General features: G+C 39.1%; 1 protein-coding gene and 1 long non-coding RNA gene across 2 annotated transcripts in view; one reads left to right on the top strand and one right to left on the bottom strand.

The window, feature by feature from the left end:
• The window catches only part of LOC109362281, a 15,252-nt gene continuing 12,325 nt past the window's right edge, over nucleotides 10,894-13,820 (top strand). Inside the window, exon 1 of the long non-coding RNA XR_002109384.1 lies at nucleotides 10,894-11,058. This is a non-coding gene — a long non-coding RNA (uncharacterized LOC109362281). The remainder of the gene's footprint in view (nucleotides 11,059-13,820) is intronic.
• On the bottom strand, nucleotides 10,963-11,935 carry LOC109362280 (chlorophyll a-b binding protein 3, chloroplastic). Its single transcript, XM_019607966.1, has one exon. It carries the CDS (start codon nucleotides 11,855-11,857, stop codon nucleotides 11,063-11,065), a length of 795 nt encoding a protein of 264 aa, XP_019463511.1. The 5' UTR covers nucleotides 11,858-11,935; the 3' UTR covers nucleotides 10,963-11,062.

The raw sequence follows: 13,820 nt of genomic DNA, 5'->3' as shown, positions 1-13,820 counted from the left end.
CCGGGTCGCCCTATGTATGTTTAGTTGTTTATATACGAAAGAGGCCGCATGGACTGCTAAACGGTGAATACAAACTGTGGTACAAATTTCCACTAAATAAGGACTAGTCCTCATTTTCTAACTGCCTAGGTGAATATATGGCATACTGTCATTAGTCATATATAATTTGAAATACTCAACATCGAATTCTGATTAATTCGAATAAGTATGAGACAAACATATAAGAAATAAAATTCACATAGCATCTATATTCTTCCTGCAAGGGACACAAAACTATGAGCTTTTTGCAATGGGGACCAAAATCTTCCACAGACCCCAAGATTTAATGGTGAAGAAGTGATTGTAGCCAAAGTAACAACTTGTTTCAGTAAAATGTAGCAAGTTGAATGTTTTTTCTTGAAGTAAATATCAAATGGTTTTCAAATTTTACTATAATCACTCAATTTATCCCCAGAAATTTGGTTAAATACATCAATTTATGAACATATAAAGTTGCAGGGTTTAGGAGTCATAAGTGTGGTTAAGGTGGAGGGGTATAAGGAATAGAGTGAAGGAGGATGTGGGTTACTGATAACACCGGTACAGAATCACATAAAAGAAGAAGAAAGATTTCACAATCGATTCGGAATCAATTCGATTCCGAACACTAATACCTCGTTTATTGCTTGAAGAATGGAGAAGATTACAAGATGAACTCTAATTGATTCCCCGAATCAATTGCAAGTTACAACCTGAATTAATCTCCCTCCTATACTCAATTCTCAAAAGCTAACTACAATAACCCCTATCACCTATTTATACTTTCTGCCCCCTAAATTCCTACACTGCTTCGGCAGTTACAGAAACACTGCTTCAACAGTTACAAATGCCATGTCACGCTGCCACGTGGCCTCCTATGATACACCCTAGTGATGGGTGGTCTCCCCCGCATCCTATCAATACCCCCCTCCAAAAGATTCAACTTGTCCTCAAGGGCAAATTGAGGAAAAGCTTCTTGCATTTGAGCGGCTGACTCCCAGAAATTTTCACACTCCGCCTTCCCATTGCACCAACTCCTCAACATCTCCATTCTGACCAACGCGGTGTTGTAGGATTGTCGCCGGTTGCACCTTTAATTCTCACTCCTCTGACAACATCAACGAAATAGGTTGAGACTGTTGAGCCAGTTTTAGAGCTTTCTTCAACAAAGAAACATGAAACACGGGGTGGACATACGTATGCTCCGGCAATGTCAATCTGTAAGCTACCAGTCCAATGCGCTCCAAGATCCGGTAAGGGCCATAGAACTTAGCTGCCAGTTTGGCCGAAGGTCTAGAAGCTAGAGTCTTCAACCAGTAAGGTTGCAGTTTCAAGAATACCCAATCTCCCACCTCAAACTCTACCTCACGTCGATGTTTATCTGTCTAAGTCTTCATCAGATCTTGGGCTCGTAATAGGTTCTGCCTCAACTCTTGAAGAACCTCATCGCGGGCAACCAAGAGCTGATTTACTTCCTCAACCTTTGACGTGAAAGTACACCCCTTAATCAAGGTCGGTGGATCCCTCCCATACAAGGCCTTGAAAGGAGTCATACTTGCAGAAACGTTATAAGTAGTGTTAAACCAAAATTCTGTCCACGAAAGCCATTCAACCCACTTCTTCGGCTTAGGCCCGGCAAAGCATCGGAGATATGTTTGCAACCCATGATTCACCACCTCGTTTTGCCCATCCGTTTGAGGATGATAAGCCGTGCTGTACTTCAATCGAGTACCTGCCAATCGGAATAACTCCTGCCAGAACTGGCTCAAAAAGACCTGATCCCGGTTGGAAACTATCGATGTCGGGTACCCATGTAACTTCACCACCTCTTTAACAAAAAAGGAAGCTACATCCTTGGCCGAGTAGGGATGGCCAAGAGGATAAAAATAGGCATATTTCGTGAGCCGATCCACCACTACAAAGATGATATCCTTACCATTAGACCGCGGCAATCCGGATATGAAATCCATAGAGATGTCCTGCCATACCTGAGTAGGAATGGGTAGTGGTTGCAAGACCCCCCAGGTGCTACAGTGGAGTACTTTTGGCGTTGACAAACATCACACGCCTCGACATACTGCTTCACATAACCATGCATGCCGTCCCAATAGAAAAAACTCGAAACCCGCTTGTAAGTGCGGAAGAACCCAGAGTGACCCCCGGCTACACTGTCATGACACTCAGCTAAGATTAGAGGTAACTTATTAGATGTCTTGGGCAGAACCAACCTCCCCTTATACAACAATCGCCCTGACATAAAACTGGAACCCCGGATGAGATTCAGGATTTTCTACCAACTCCTGGATTACGCTCCTCCACTCAGGTTCCTGCTAAACCTCTTGGAACCAACCCTCGGCATCACCAACCTGAATCATAGAGAGTGTCAAATAATAGGCCTTCCGTGATAAGGCATCGGCCACTGTATTCTCCCGCCCAGGTTTGAACTGAATCTCAAAATCCAACCCAATGAGCTTTACCGCCCATCTAAACTGTTCCTCACTAAAAAGCCTCTGCTCTGTAAGGAATTTCAAACTTCGTTGGTCCGTTCTGATAACAAAGTGGCGTCCCAACAAGTAGTGCTTCCACTTCTGCACGGCCTGAACCAACGCCATCAACTCTCGTTCATAAACCGATTTCTGCTGGGATCTAGCTGATAACCCCTTACTCCAGAAAGCGAGAGGGCGACCTTCTTGCATCAACACGGACCCAATTCCCTTACTAGAAGCATCGGTTTCCAACACAAAGGTCTTCGAGAAGTCAGGCACGACCAACATAGGCAAACTGATCATGGCTATGGGCCCTCAACGCGGTAAAAACCTCCCTCAACTCCCTTTCGTGAGATTCCTCATCAGGACTGTAAAGCAGAATATCGTCGAAGAACACCAAACCAAATCTCCGCAAGTAGGGCCGTAATACTTCGTTCATGAGATCCTGAAAGGTCGAAGGTGCATTCGTGAGACCGAAAGGCATCACAACAAACTCATAATCACCTTCATGAGTCCGAAAAGCAATCTTCTCCACATCCTCACTCCGCATCCGAATCTGATGATACCCGGATTTCATATCTAATTTGGTGAAAACTGTGGCTCCTCCAATCTCATCCAATAACTCTTCAATAATCGGGATATGGAATTTATTTGGAATGCACCTTGTTCAAGGCCCGATAGTCGACGCAGAACCTCCAACCCTCATCCTTCTTTTTCACCAAAATTAGCAGACTGGAATAAGGACTGATGCTATGCTGAATCACCCCTGACCCCAACATCTCCCTAACCAATCCTTCGATCTCTGTCTTCTGATAGTGAGGATATTGGGGATAGTTGCCCCCTCGATCAGATGTATGGCATGATCCTGCCTTCGAACCAGTGGTAAACCTGTGGCATCCGTGAATAACTCTTCAAAATCCTCAAGCACTTGCAACATACGTGTCGGAGTACTCTCAACCTCTTCCGTTCTTGGATATGAGGGTTCACAACGCATAATCAACCCTTCTCCCTCGACTCGAATGACCTGCAACAAAGCTCTATATGAGACCTTGGTTTTGGCCAATGTTGGGTTTCCTGTAATACGGATTGATTTCTGGCCTTGCTTGATCGTGAGTTCCAATTTACCAAAATCAGCTTGGACCTCACCCAAGCCAGATAACAATTCCAAACCCAACACCAGGTCAACCCCTTTGAGACTGAAGAGGTAAAAGTCTTGGACCACTTCCAGATTCTGTATCTGAAAAGATAATTGCGCGCATTTCCCCCTACATTTCACCTTACGCCCATCTCCTACCTCCACCATATATGAGGGAGTATTCGGAACCAACAGCCTCAACTCCTGTACAACCTCATGAGCTATGAAGTTGTGAGAAGCCCCATAATCAATGAGAACAACCACCTTCCTCCCCTTTAACATCCCTTCTCCCTTCCATGAACGGGTCGTAGTGAACCCCGACATAGAGCACAAGGACAACCTCAGATCATGTACCTCTGATATTTCTATACTGTCTTCCTCCCTACCTTCCTCGTCTTCCTCATCTTCTTCCAAAATAAGCATTTGAAACTGCCTATTTTTACACCGATGGTCTCTAATAAAAGGCTCATCACAACGAAAACATAACCCTTTTTCCCGCCTTTCCCTCACCTCAGCGCTGGTCAAATGCTTGAACTCTCCCCCTCTTGGCCGAATCACTTTGCTGACGGGTTTCGGTGCCGACTGCACAACTATGTTACTCCCTCCGAAACTGTTCTGCCTTCCATCCCCCATCGACTTCGATTCCACTGTTACCGTTCTAGAATAGGGGTTTGCCCTCTGATTTCCTTCAGTCCGGCTTGCATATCCAAATGAGCCCCTCCTACTCAAAATGGCATTCTTCTGCTCAATCAGTAGCACCTTCTGGATCACATCGGATAAAGATTGTAACTCATACAACTTCACCTCGGCTCGCATCTCTTCTTTCAATCCATTCAGAAATATCCCCTGGTGAACTCTGGATCGATGCTTCTCAAGGCCCCAACAAACTTCTCAAATTCCTCAATGGATCTAGTTTGTTTGAGGGCTAACAACTGCTCAAATGGATTCTGAATCATCGATGGTTGGAATCTTCGAACCACTACAATCTTGAATCCTTCCCAATTCGGCCTTGGGTTGCATTTTTTCCACCAATGATACCAACTCAATGCCTTCCCTTCGAGTGTCATAACTGTGGCCTGCATTTTCTGCCCCTCGGTAAGTTCCTTCAACTGGAAATACCTCTCTAGTCGGTGAGTCCATCCATACGCGTCGTCACTGGAGAAGATTGGAATTTCCAATTTCCTCCATGTTTCCCGCCTAAACTCTCCCCCACCGTGAATGCCTTCCCGGAAGTCATTTTTGCCTCGGTGACCCCCTCGGTGTTCATTCTCTTCGTGTACCTCATGTTGGAACTCGAATCCATCGTACGCACCCCCTCGAAACTCAATTCTGATCCGTTCCCTGGTGAGGTTGTCATTTCCAGCACGTTCTCGACGTCGGAATTCATTTCTGCCGGTATCGCCTTCCCTGAACTCGTCTTCCCGAGGAGCTTCTCTTCTCCGACGAGCTCCATCACCACGGGAGTCGTCCCTTCCACTACCGCCGTAAATGTCTCTTTGTGAATCTTCTCTCCCTCTGAACTCCCTTCCGCGACGAACTTCATTGTCACGGGATTCCCCTCGGTTTCGCGCATCTTGCATTTTCCATTCGCGGTTTTTCCTCTCGTCGTTATCGCGACGGATTCCGCCATTCACGGAGCTCGCGGCGTCGCCGTCGTGTTCTGCCTTTGTACTGAAAACATATCGGTCCATTTTCGCGGTCATTTCCGCCATTTGTTCCTTATGTTTCTTCACCAGCGATTCTGCCAATTCTAATCTCATTCTCATCTCTTCGCTTTCTTGTTCCCAATCCTCATGGAACGCGACATATTTCGAGTCTTCATGAATTTTCGGTGAAACAACAGCGGTTCTCAAGACACCGGAATGGGTGCTCTGATACCAGTGATAACACCGGTACAGAATCATAGAAAAGAAGAAGAAAGATTTCACAATCGATTCGGAATCAATTCGGTTCCGAATACTAATACCTCGTTTATTGCTTGAAGAATGGAGAAGATTACAAGATGAACCCTAATTGATTCCCCGAATCAATTGCACGTTACAAGATTAATTCCCTGAATTAATCCCCCTCCTATACTCAATTCTCAAAAGCTAACTACAATAACCCCTATCACCTATTTATACTTTCTGCCCCCTAAATTCCTACACTGCTTCGGCAGTTATAGAAACACTGCTTCAACAGTTACAAATGCCATGTCACGCTGCCACGTGGCCTCCTATGATACACCCTAGTGATGGGTGGTCTCCCCCGCATCCTATCAGTTACCGTAGCAAATTAACAACAACAAAAAATGAGTTATAAGGTGGTTTGATAGTTAAGAAACAAGGAATGGAGTGAGGGAGGTTAAAGGTTTGAGTCAGTTCATAACAAATGCTATGATACCATAAAAAAAAAAGTTGCAGCATTTGATTTTGATTTTTTTTCAAATGCTAAATCATAAATAACATATTATTTGATCTGGTTTACCATATTCCAAACATGTGACATGTTAAATTTAAGTGTCTAGACATGGGTATGAAGTTCACTTGCTGGATTCATTTATCCAAGAGGTAAAAAAATGCTAGAACGTCCCGTTTAAGTGCCTCTTGAATTATTAATCTCTCCTTGGTTGATTGGACAAAAGAATATTAATTCATAAGGTTGATATTATTCTTTAGGGTTCGAAGTGTCAAAATGGGTAAATCTGATAGGTTCGAGTTAATCCGCATCGGGTTCGGACTAAATCGGACCAGACTGAAAAGCCTGAATATAATTTATGGATATCAAAATATAGTGCAAACCTACTTGAAGTGGGTTGCGAATTGTAATGGGTCGGCCTATATAATACTAAAAATTATTTAATTTTTATAGAATAATATTATTATATAATAGGTCTATTCTATGGGTGTTGTACTGTATAAAGAAAATGTTAGAATGTTATGTGATATAAAGTGTCGGTTCTATTCTATAATAATATTATCTTCAACTATTCATTTGTATATCTAGTGAAAATAATTTCATTAATTTGATATATGTGTTTACTTGCTCATGGATTTGATACGACAATTGTTTGGGAGGCACTACCACATCAGGAGTAGGAGCCCTTACAGGCATTGGAGTTATGAGGAGTAGGATTAGTATTTAATAAGGGAAAACGAGTAGCCCGAGCCTATCTCGATAAACCCGTTCTGAACCTGGTTTTAATATAGCTCAGTCAGTCTAGGCTAAAAATATTGCATTCAATAAAAAATACATAATATAATAATATCCAAGCCTTGTGAATTTTTGGACTTCGATGGGTCAGTCTGATCAAACCCCTTCATTTTGACACCTCTATGTATGATATCAGTACAATAGATCAATGATATATGAAATTCTTAAAAGAGAAAAAAATATATATGTAATGTATAAATTTTAACGGTTCTAGTGTGCGTAAAAATTAACAAATGATATTCATTCGATATTTAATAAGTGTTTAAAGAATTAATCTATTTTAGAATGTTCTCTTTCGCAAATTAAACATATATAACATGATATGATTCATGAAAATTTAGTCTAGACAAATGAATCATGTATGAGACATCAATTATTTTTCATCAATAATTGTTGTGACAACAAAAAAATCATATTAATGTTAAATTATATTATATTTATTTGTCAAATTGTTAACCACAAGAATTTAAAGAAGACTTTACTTTATATAATATTAGCATGTGGATATATATTTTATTTATGCTGACCTGCATTCTTATTTTATGATATTAAGTATTAAATCTGTATTTTTTATTTGAGAGAATTAGAATATGTTTTTATTGGGTATACTTCATATTATAATTTTTATATTTGTTATAATATCCAACTTAAAATGAGATGTGTTAATTATAGTTATCTAGGATTATATAGTTTTACTTTAAAAATAAAAAATATTAAAGGCAAAATAGGAAAATAGAATGATGATGCTAATTATTTTAAGTTTTGGCTTTATATATACTAGCATGTCGACCGGCACTCCGTGCCGGTCACTCGCATTCTTATTTTTTGATATAATATGTATGATCTTCATATTATATTATTTAGGAAAAACAATTTAAATATAAGAGGGCAGTATATAAACTCAATAAAGAGTGAATATTTAAGAATATTATATAATAGTTGATATGATATACATAAAACGTATATAAATTTCTCATTTTGTGCCTATTGGGTGGAGAAAAATAGAAGATAGAAATAAGAGAATGTGTAGAAGATTAATGATATTAAATTATTAATATAAAAAATGAAAGTAATATGTGAAAGATTATAATAGTTATTAAAAATATAAAAAGGTAAGTTTAAAATATAAAAATTATACCATGAGGTAGTTATTATTTGTTTTGCCTTTATTAATAGTATAGATAGTATAAATATAAAAAATTACATCGTCAATATATTGTTAATTATTCATTTTTATTATTTATATTTAATAGAGTCAAATGATAAGTAAAGTATGAATAAGGAATGATATAAAAACTTCTTATACATTTTTCCACATAATTATTAAATTATAGTTTTAGGAATATTGTATATAAGAATGAGAAATATATTAACAACATGAAAAGTATCTTAATTCACGTGTTTCGGGATGGGAACTTATGGGATGGGAGCAATAAAGTATTATAGCTTCACATAAATTTAGCACTGATCTCAAATTCTTTATTAAAAAAAACAAGAAAATAATCCAAAATTATGAGATCAGTCAGGAACTAACCTCAAATACGAAAATGTCATCGGAACGCACATGCTCGCGGCTGCAACGTGCGCTAGAGGAGTGCCACCGTCGGATCCCACAAGGACCGGGTCGTGACTCAGCATGCCGCCACCTGAACCACGCCTTAGCCAATTGCCTTGTTTCAATAGCCTGTCCTGATGAGTGTGAAGCGGTTCGCACCCTCTGTTCCAGCGCCGGCACCGCCCTTAAGCGCCACCAATGCCAACAGGCTCAACTTTCTCTCTCCCTCTGCCTTTCTTCCTTTCAGCAAAGTGAGACTCAGTAATAATATTTTAAAATTTGACACCTCTTCAGCAATTGGATTTAGAAGGGTTAGTGATTGTGGCAGTTGTTAGGGTTAGGTTGTTGTAATTGTTGTTTCTGTTAAGAAAATTACGTGGTTCATTTGGATACGCAGTTTTGTTACCTTTTTATTATTGTTATTATAAGACTTTCTTTAAGGTGAACTTGATATACCATAGAAGAGTAAATTTGGTATGCGATATGATCGATTAATTGGCGAACCTAGTCGGTTATTTGATTTGGTTGATTTCTTGATTGAATCAGTATATGAATAGGAGACATTGAGAAATGCTATTAGTCTTATTTATGTGATGGATCATTGCTGATGGCTGACAAACACTACTAGTTTTCCTGGTGAGTTATTTCTGTGATGAATAATCAATCAATTGGTTGTTTATGCGATTGGTTTTGGCAGAAAACAAGTCAAGTAGCTCTCAAATGCATTCTACTCTTTGTCTACATTATCTAAACCTTCTCACACTTGGTTTAATTCATCATGCAAAATTCTAGTGTTTGGTAACAGATGGTGTGTCCATTGTTAGCACTTCCGGTAGGCTCGGAACACAGTGGAAGGGTACAATCAGGAGGGAAAGCCTTGTGCTGCAGGAAAGGCAATTAAATTTTGGTAGCAGCTCGACGTTCTCGAAGTTACCGATTGAGGGTGGTAGTGGCTTCTGTTTGTTTTGTTACTATTGGGGATTGTTGATGGGTATGGGCATCTGCTCATTTGCTAAACAATTAAGGTCTTATACTTGCAAATGCATATCTGTTGGAACTATGGAGATTTGAGAAAACACATGGAAGTGATGGAACATATGGAACTGACCGTCAACTGACTCAGAAAAACTTCTCAGTTTGGAGGGAGCCACATCTCTTGGGAATGGAATTGAGAGCATTCAAAAATGTCAAGCTTTGTTGTCGAAGATGGCGAAATTCTTATCCGTTCACTGGGAACATATGTTCCGACAACCACAGAACATACTCGTATGTCTTGTTGATGTCAAACCTTGGATTTGGTGTGGGGCTAAATTAGTGTATGTATGTGAAGGACTATGGGATGTTATCTTACTGCTGCTTGAATCTGTTCTGATAAGCCTTTGCCTATACAAATGAACTTTCCGAGGCTGTCCGCAGGATCTGGCTCGTGTCACTAGTCATGGACCATTTCGCCCTAAATGTGGTACATCTTGCTGATCTATTTTATATGTTTCTCCTTTAGTTAGTTCTCTGTTGTGTTATGAATTTTAAGGTTAATCATAATCACCTATTCGCCAAGCTAAAGTTATTCTTAACCTTTTTGCAATCAACATGTTTATTTGATTTGCTTTTTTGGAGTTCCTACTTCAAGCAGTTTTAAGCATGTGTTTGTCAAACCAACGGGGAACTAGTTGGGCAAAATAAACAAGTGAATAGACTTATCTTCCTATCTCTGGTTGACATGAATACTCATTATGGATGTGTTTAAGGACTTGTCAGCAATGAAATTTTGTGCTCTTCTAATGCTACTGGTTCCCTCTTACACATCATTGAACAAATCTATCAAAGAATGCTTTAAATAACCAAGAAGCAAAAACCTATTTGCTGAATAAAACATAAATTTGACTTCTGTATGAAGCAAATATGCACTGCATTACATCTCCATAATTGTTTTCATATTACTTTGTTAGAGATATAAAACCACTCTTGAGCCTCCACCCAATAGATTAAGCTTTTGGGATTGCTGGTTCTTGACATACCTATCTTACAAAGTTACACGTATTGGATAATGACTTCCTTAGGATTGAAGTTTACTGGTTAGTGCTATTATTAAATCCAGAAGTAGGACTCAGATAGACCTAAATAACTAAAAACCCAGTTTTAGTACACCCATGACATGGAGCTGAGACTTCAAATATGAAAATTACCAAAACCCAAGGATTGAAAATATATAGTTAAGTGAGCTGCAAAAGGTTGCTTTATGCTTTACTTCACTAATGCATGTTAGTAAGAGTTAGTTGAGCTGAGACAGCTTGCTAATCAATAATTTCAATTCAATTTTTGTGGCATCCAATTTTTCTTTATCAAAATGACCTCAAATGAATTGGGATTAGTATAGTGATCAGCATGGTAACCTTTAAGAAGACTACATTTCTTTGTGTTGTATTTATAATGAATGTCTTTGACAAAGAGGCAGTAGTGATACTAGTAGTGCATGCAGAACACTAAACAGAAGTTTAATATATACAACTTAAGTGGTTGCATGCATATAAATTAGAATTCAAATATCAAATTGAAGAGAGAACAACGGCCAACCAGATTAGAAATTAAGTTGCATTAATTTAGATCAAATAGATAAACACAATAATTCACATTAACTGAAGAAGTACAATTTTAATGTTTTATTTTTTTCGGTGCTCAGTTTCCGGGGACAAAGTTGGTGGCAAATGCCCAAGCATTGTTGTTGACTGGGTCTGCAATATGGTCGGCAAGGTTCTCCAATGGACCCTTACCAGTGACAATAGCCTGAACAAAGAAACCGAACACGGAGAACATGGCCAACCTTCCATTCTTTAGCTCCTTCACCTTCAACTCAGCAAAGGCCTCTGGGTCATCAGCAAGGCCCAATGGGTCAAAGCTGCCACCGGGGTAGAGTGGGTCAGTGACCTCTCCAAGAGGACCACCTGCAATTCTGTAACCCTCAACTGCACCCATCAAGATAACTTGTGTAGCCCATATGGCAAGGATACTCTGAGCATGGATCAAGCTTGGGTTTCCCAAGTAGTCAAGCCCGCCCTCACTGAAGATCTGGGATCCAGCCTTGAACCACACAGCCTCACCGAATTTAACACCGTTACGAGCCAAGAGCTCTGGGAAGACAATTCCCAAAGCTCCAAGCATAGCCCACCGTGAGTGGATCACCTCCAACTCACGGTTCTTGGCAAAGGTCTCTGGGTCAGCTGAAAGCCCAGCAGTGTCCCAACCATAGTCACCAGGGAACTCACCAGTCAAGTAGCTTGGGGCCTCACCAGAGAATGGGCCCAAGTACTTAACACGGTCTGGGCCGTACCATGGGCTTCCAGAGGAAACTTTCTTGGTGACAGTTTTCCTCATGGAGATCCTTCCAACTCCGAGCTCTGGAGCTGATGGGGAGAGCTTCACCGCCTGGCCGGCCAAGGATGGGGAAGAAAGGGCCATGGTTGAGGCTGCCATTTTTGAATGATGGTGATGAGCTTGTGTTTATGTTTATGTAGGGAGTAGTGATTGGAAAAGATGAGAGATCTGAGGAAACATGGGTTGGTATTTATAGTGGCATGTAGTGGTTAGTGTTCTTATCTCATGCATCTGAAACTAGAAATCTCATTGGGTGTTGAAGATTTTTTCCTATCCCACTTGTCACCCCTCTAATCCACTAAATAGATTAGATTCTTCTGCGTTCTATCCGACTTGGGGATTCTAGTAGATATATGTACTGATTCTATTGGCTAATGTTATATCATGTAGGGGAATGGCTTAAATTATGAAGTTACCATTCACTGTCTTCTTTTGCCATGGCTTGAGAGCCACAAAATTGAAATTATACTGACCGCAATAAACAGATGTCAGATATGTCAATTTCAATGCTATTTGTTTGGAACTATTAATGACCTCACCTCCTAAAATCTTCTGTTTCCACATTAATTTAATGCATTACTGTAAAATTAGAGATAAATATACGTGTATCAATAGCGAATAAGTTATATAATTATTATTGCATTATTTATTATTTATATTTAATAATGGTTAACTCTTTAAAAAAATGAGAAATATACCTTCATAGTTGTAAGATTTTTTTACACTGTCACATTATTATTCACTATTCATTTTCAACAATTTTTTGACTTTTCAAAAAAAGTAATACAAACAAAAGGTAAATTATAACTGAAAGTGTATAATTCTTTACACTATTGTGTATAATTATTACACTGTAAAATTAATTTCAATGAATAATCCATGGTATAATGATAATACATAACACTTTCAAAAATTATAGAACGGAATGTTACTTATTAGTTAAAACGAAGAAAAATTGAAGGTTGATTAAAAAACTGAAGAAACGAATATATTTCATTTCATGTGAGAGACCAGGAAAACATTAAATATGAGGAGTTTTTTAATAAGCACACCCATCTTGTCAATTATTTTTTAGATATGAAGATAATTCATAAATTAATATTTAATTCAACCCGTCAAATTAGCTGTTAATTACGTGAATGAAACCAAACGCAAACCTTTCTCCCATGAAATTTCATGACAAAATGTTCTGAGCAAAATCTTATATGATAATGTGATATAGAATTTTCATCAAGAATTTTTAAGTTACCTCATATAATATCGGAGGGAGTTTATATTTTTAATGTACTTTTGTCCATACTGAATATAATATTTTAGATTGTCAAGTGTGGTTAAGTAGTGTCATCATATCATATACATGCTAAAGTTTTAAAGTTATGAGATATGTGAATATTTAAGTTTAAATCATGTTGTGCAATGACTCATATCTCTAGATAACAGCAATACAAGTTATGAGTTTGGACTGATATAAAGGGGTTGGGGGTAGAGGGCTATATATATATTGATGTTATGTAAACCTAATGTAACAAGGAGAAGAATAGTAAAACACTAATCCTTATTCTCTAATAATATATAGTGGTAGCCGCTCAACGCTCCCGGGGACGTAGGCACAATTGGTCGAACTTCGTTACCAAATCTCTTGTGTTATTCTCTTGTCTCTATATTCTTTACTATTTGATTGTTCGCTTGTTCCCAACAATTGGTATCAGATGGCTCTTAACCCAGGTGCCAAATTTGAGGTGGGGGAGTTCGATGGAACTAGTAATTTTGGATTGTGGCAAAGGAGGGTTAAGGATGTGTTGGCTCAGCAAGGTCTATCAAAGACACTGCGTGAGAATAAACCAAAGGGTATGGATCAACTAGATTGGGAAGAGTTGAAGGAGAAGGTTGCGGGAACCATACGGCTCTGTCTATCAGATGAGGTGATGTATCATGTTATGGATCTGACATCACCAACAGAGGTATGGGAGACATTAGAGAAGTGATTCATGTCTAAGTCTCTAACAAATAAGTTGTATTTGAAACAAAGACTCTATGGCCTGAAGATGCAGGAATGTGCTGA

The sequence above is a fragment of the Lupinus angustifolius genome, chromosome LG12 (genome assembly GCF_001865875.1).
Source record: "Lupinus angustifolius cultivar Tanjil chromosome LG12, LupAngTanjil_v1.0, whole genome shotgun sequence".
In the NCBI taxonomy this organism is placed as follows: domain Eukaryota; kingdom Viridiplantae; phylum Streptophyta; class Magnoliopsida; order Fabales; family Fabaceae; genus Lupinus; species Lupinus angustifolius.
Note: the sequence above shows the minus strand (reverse complement) of the source record. Positions and strands in the feature narration are given on the sequence as shown.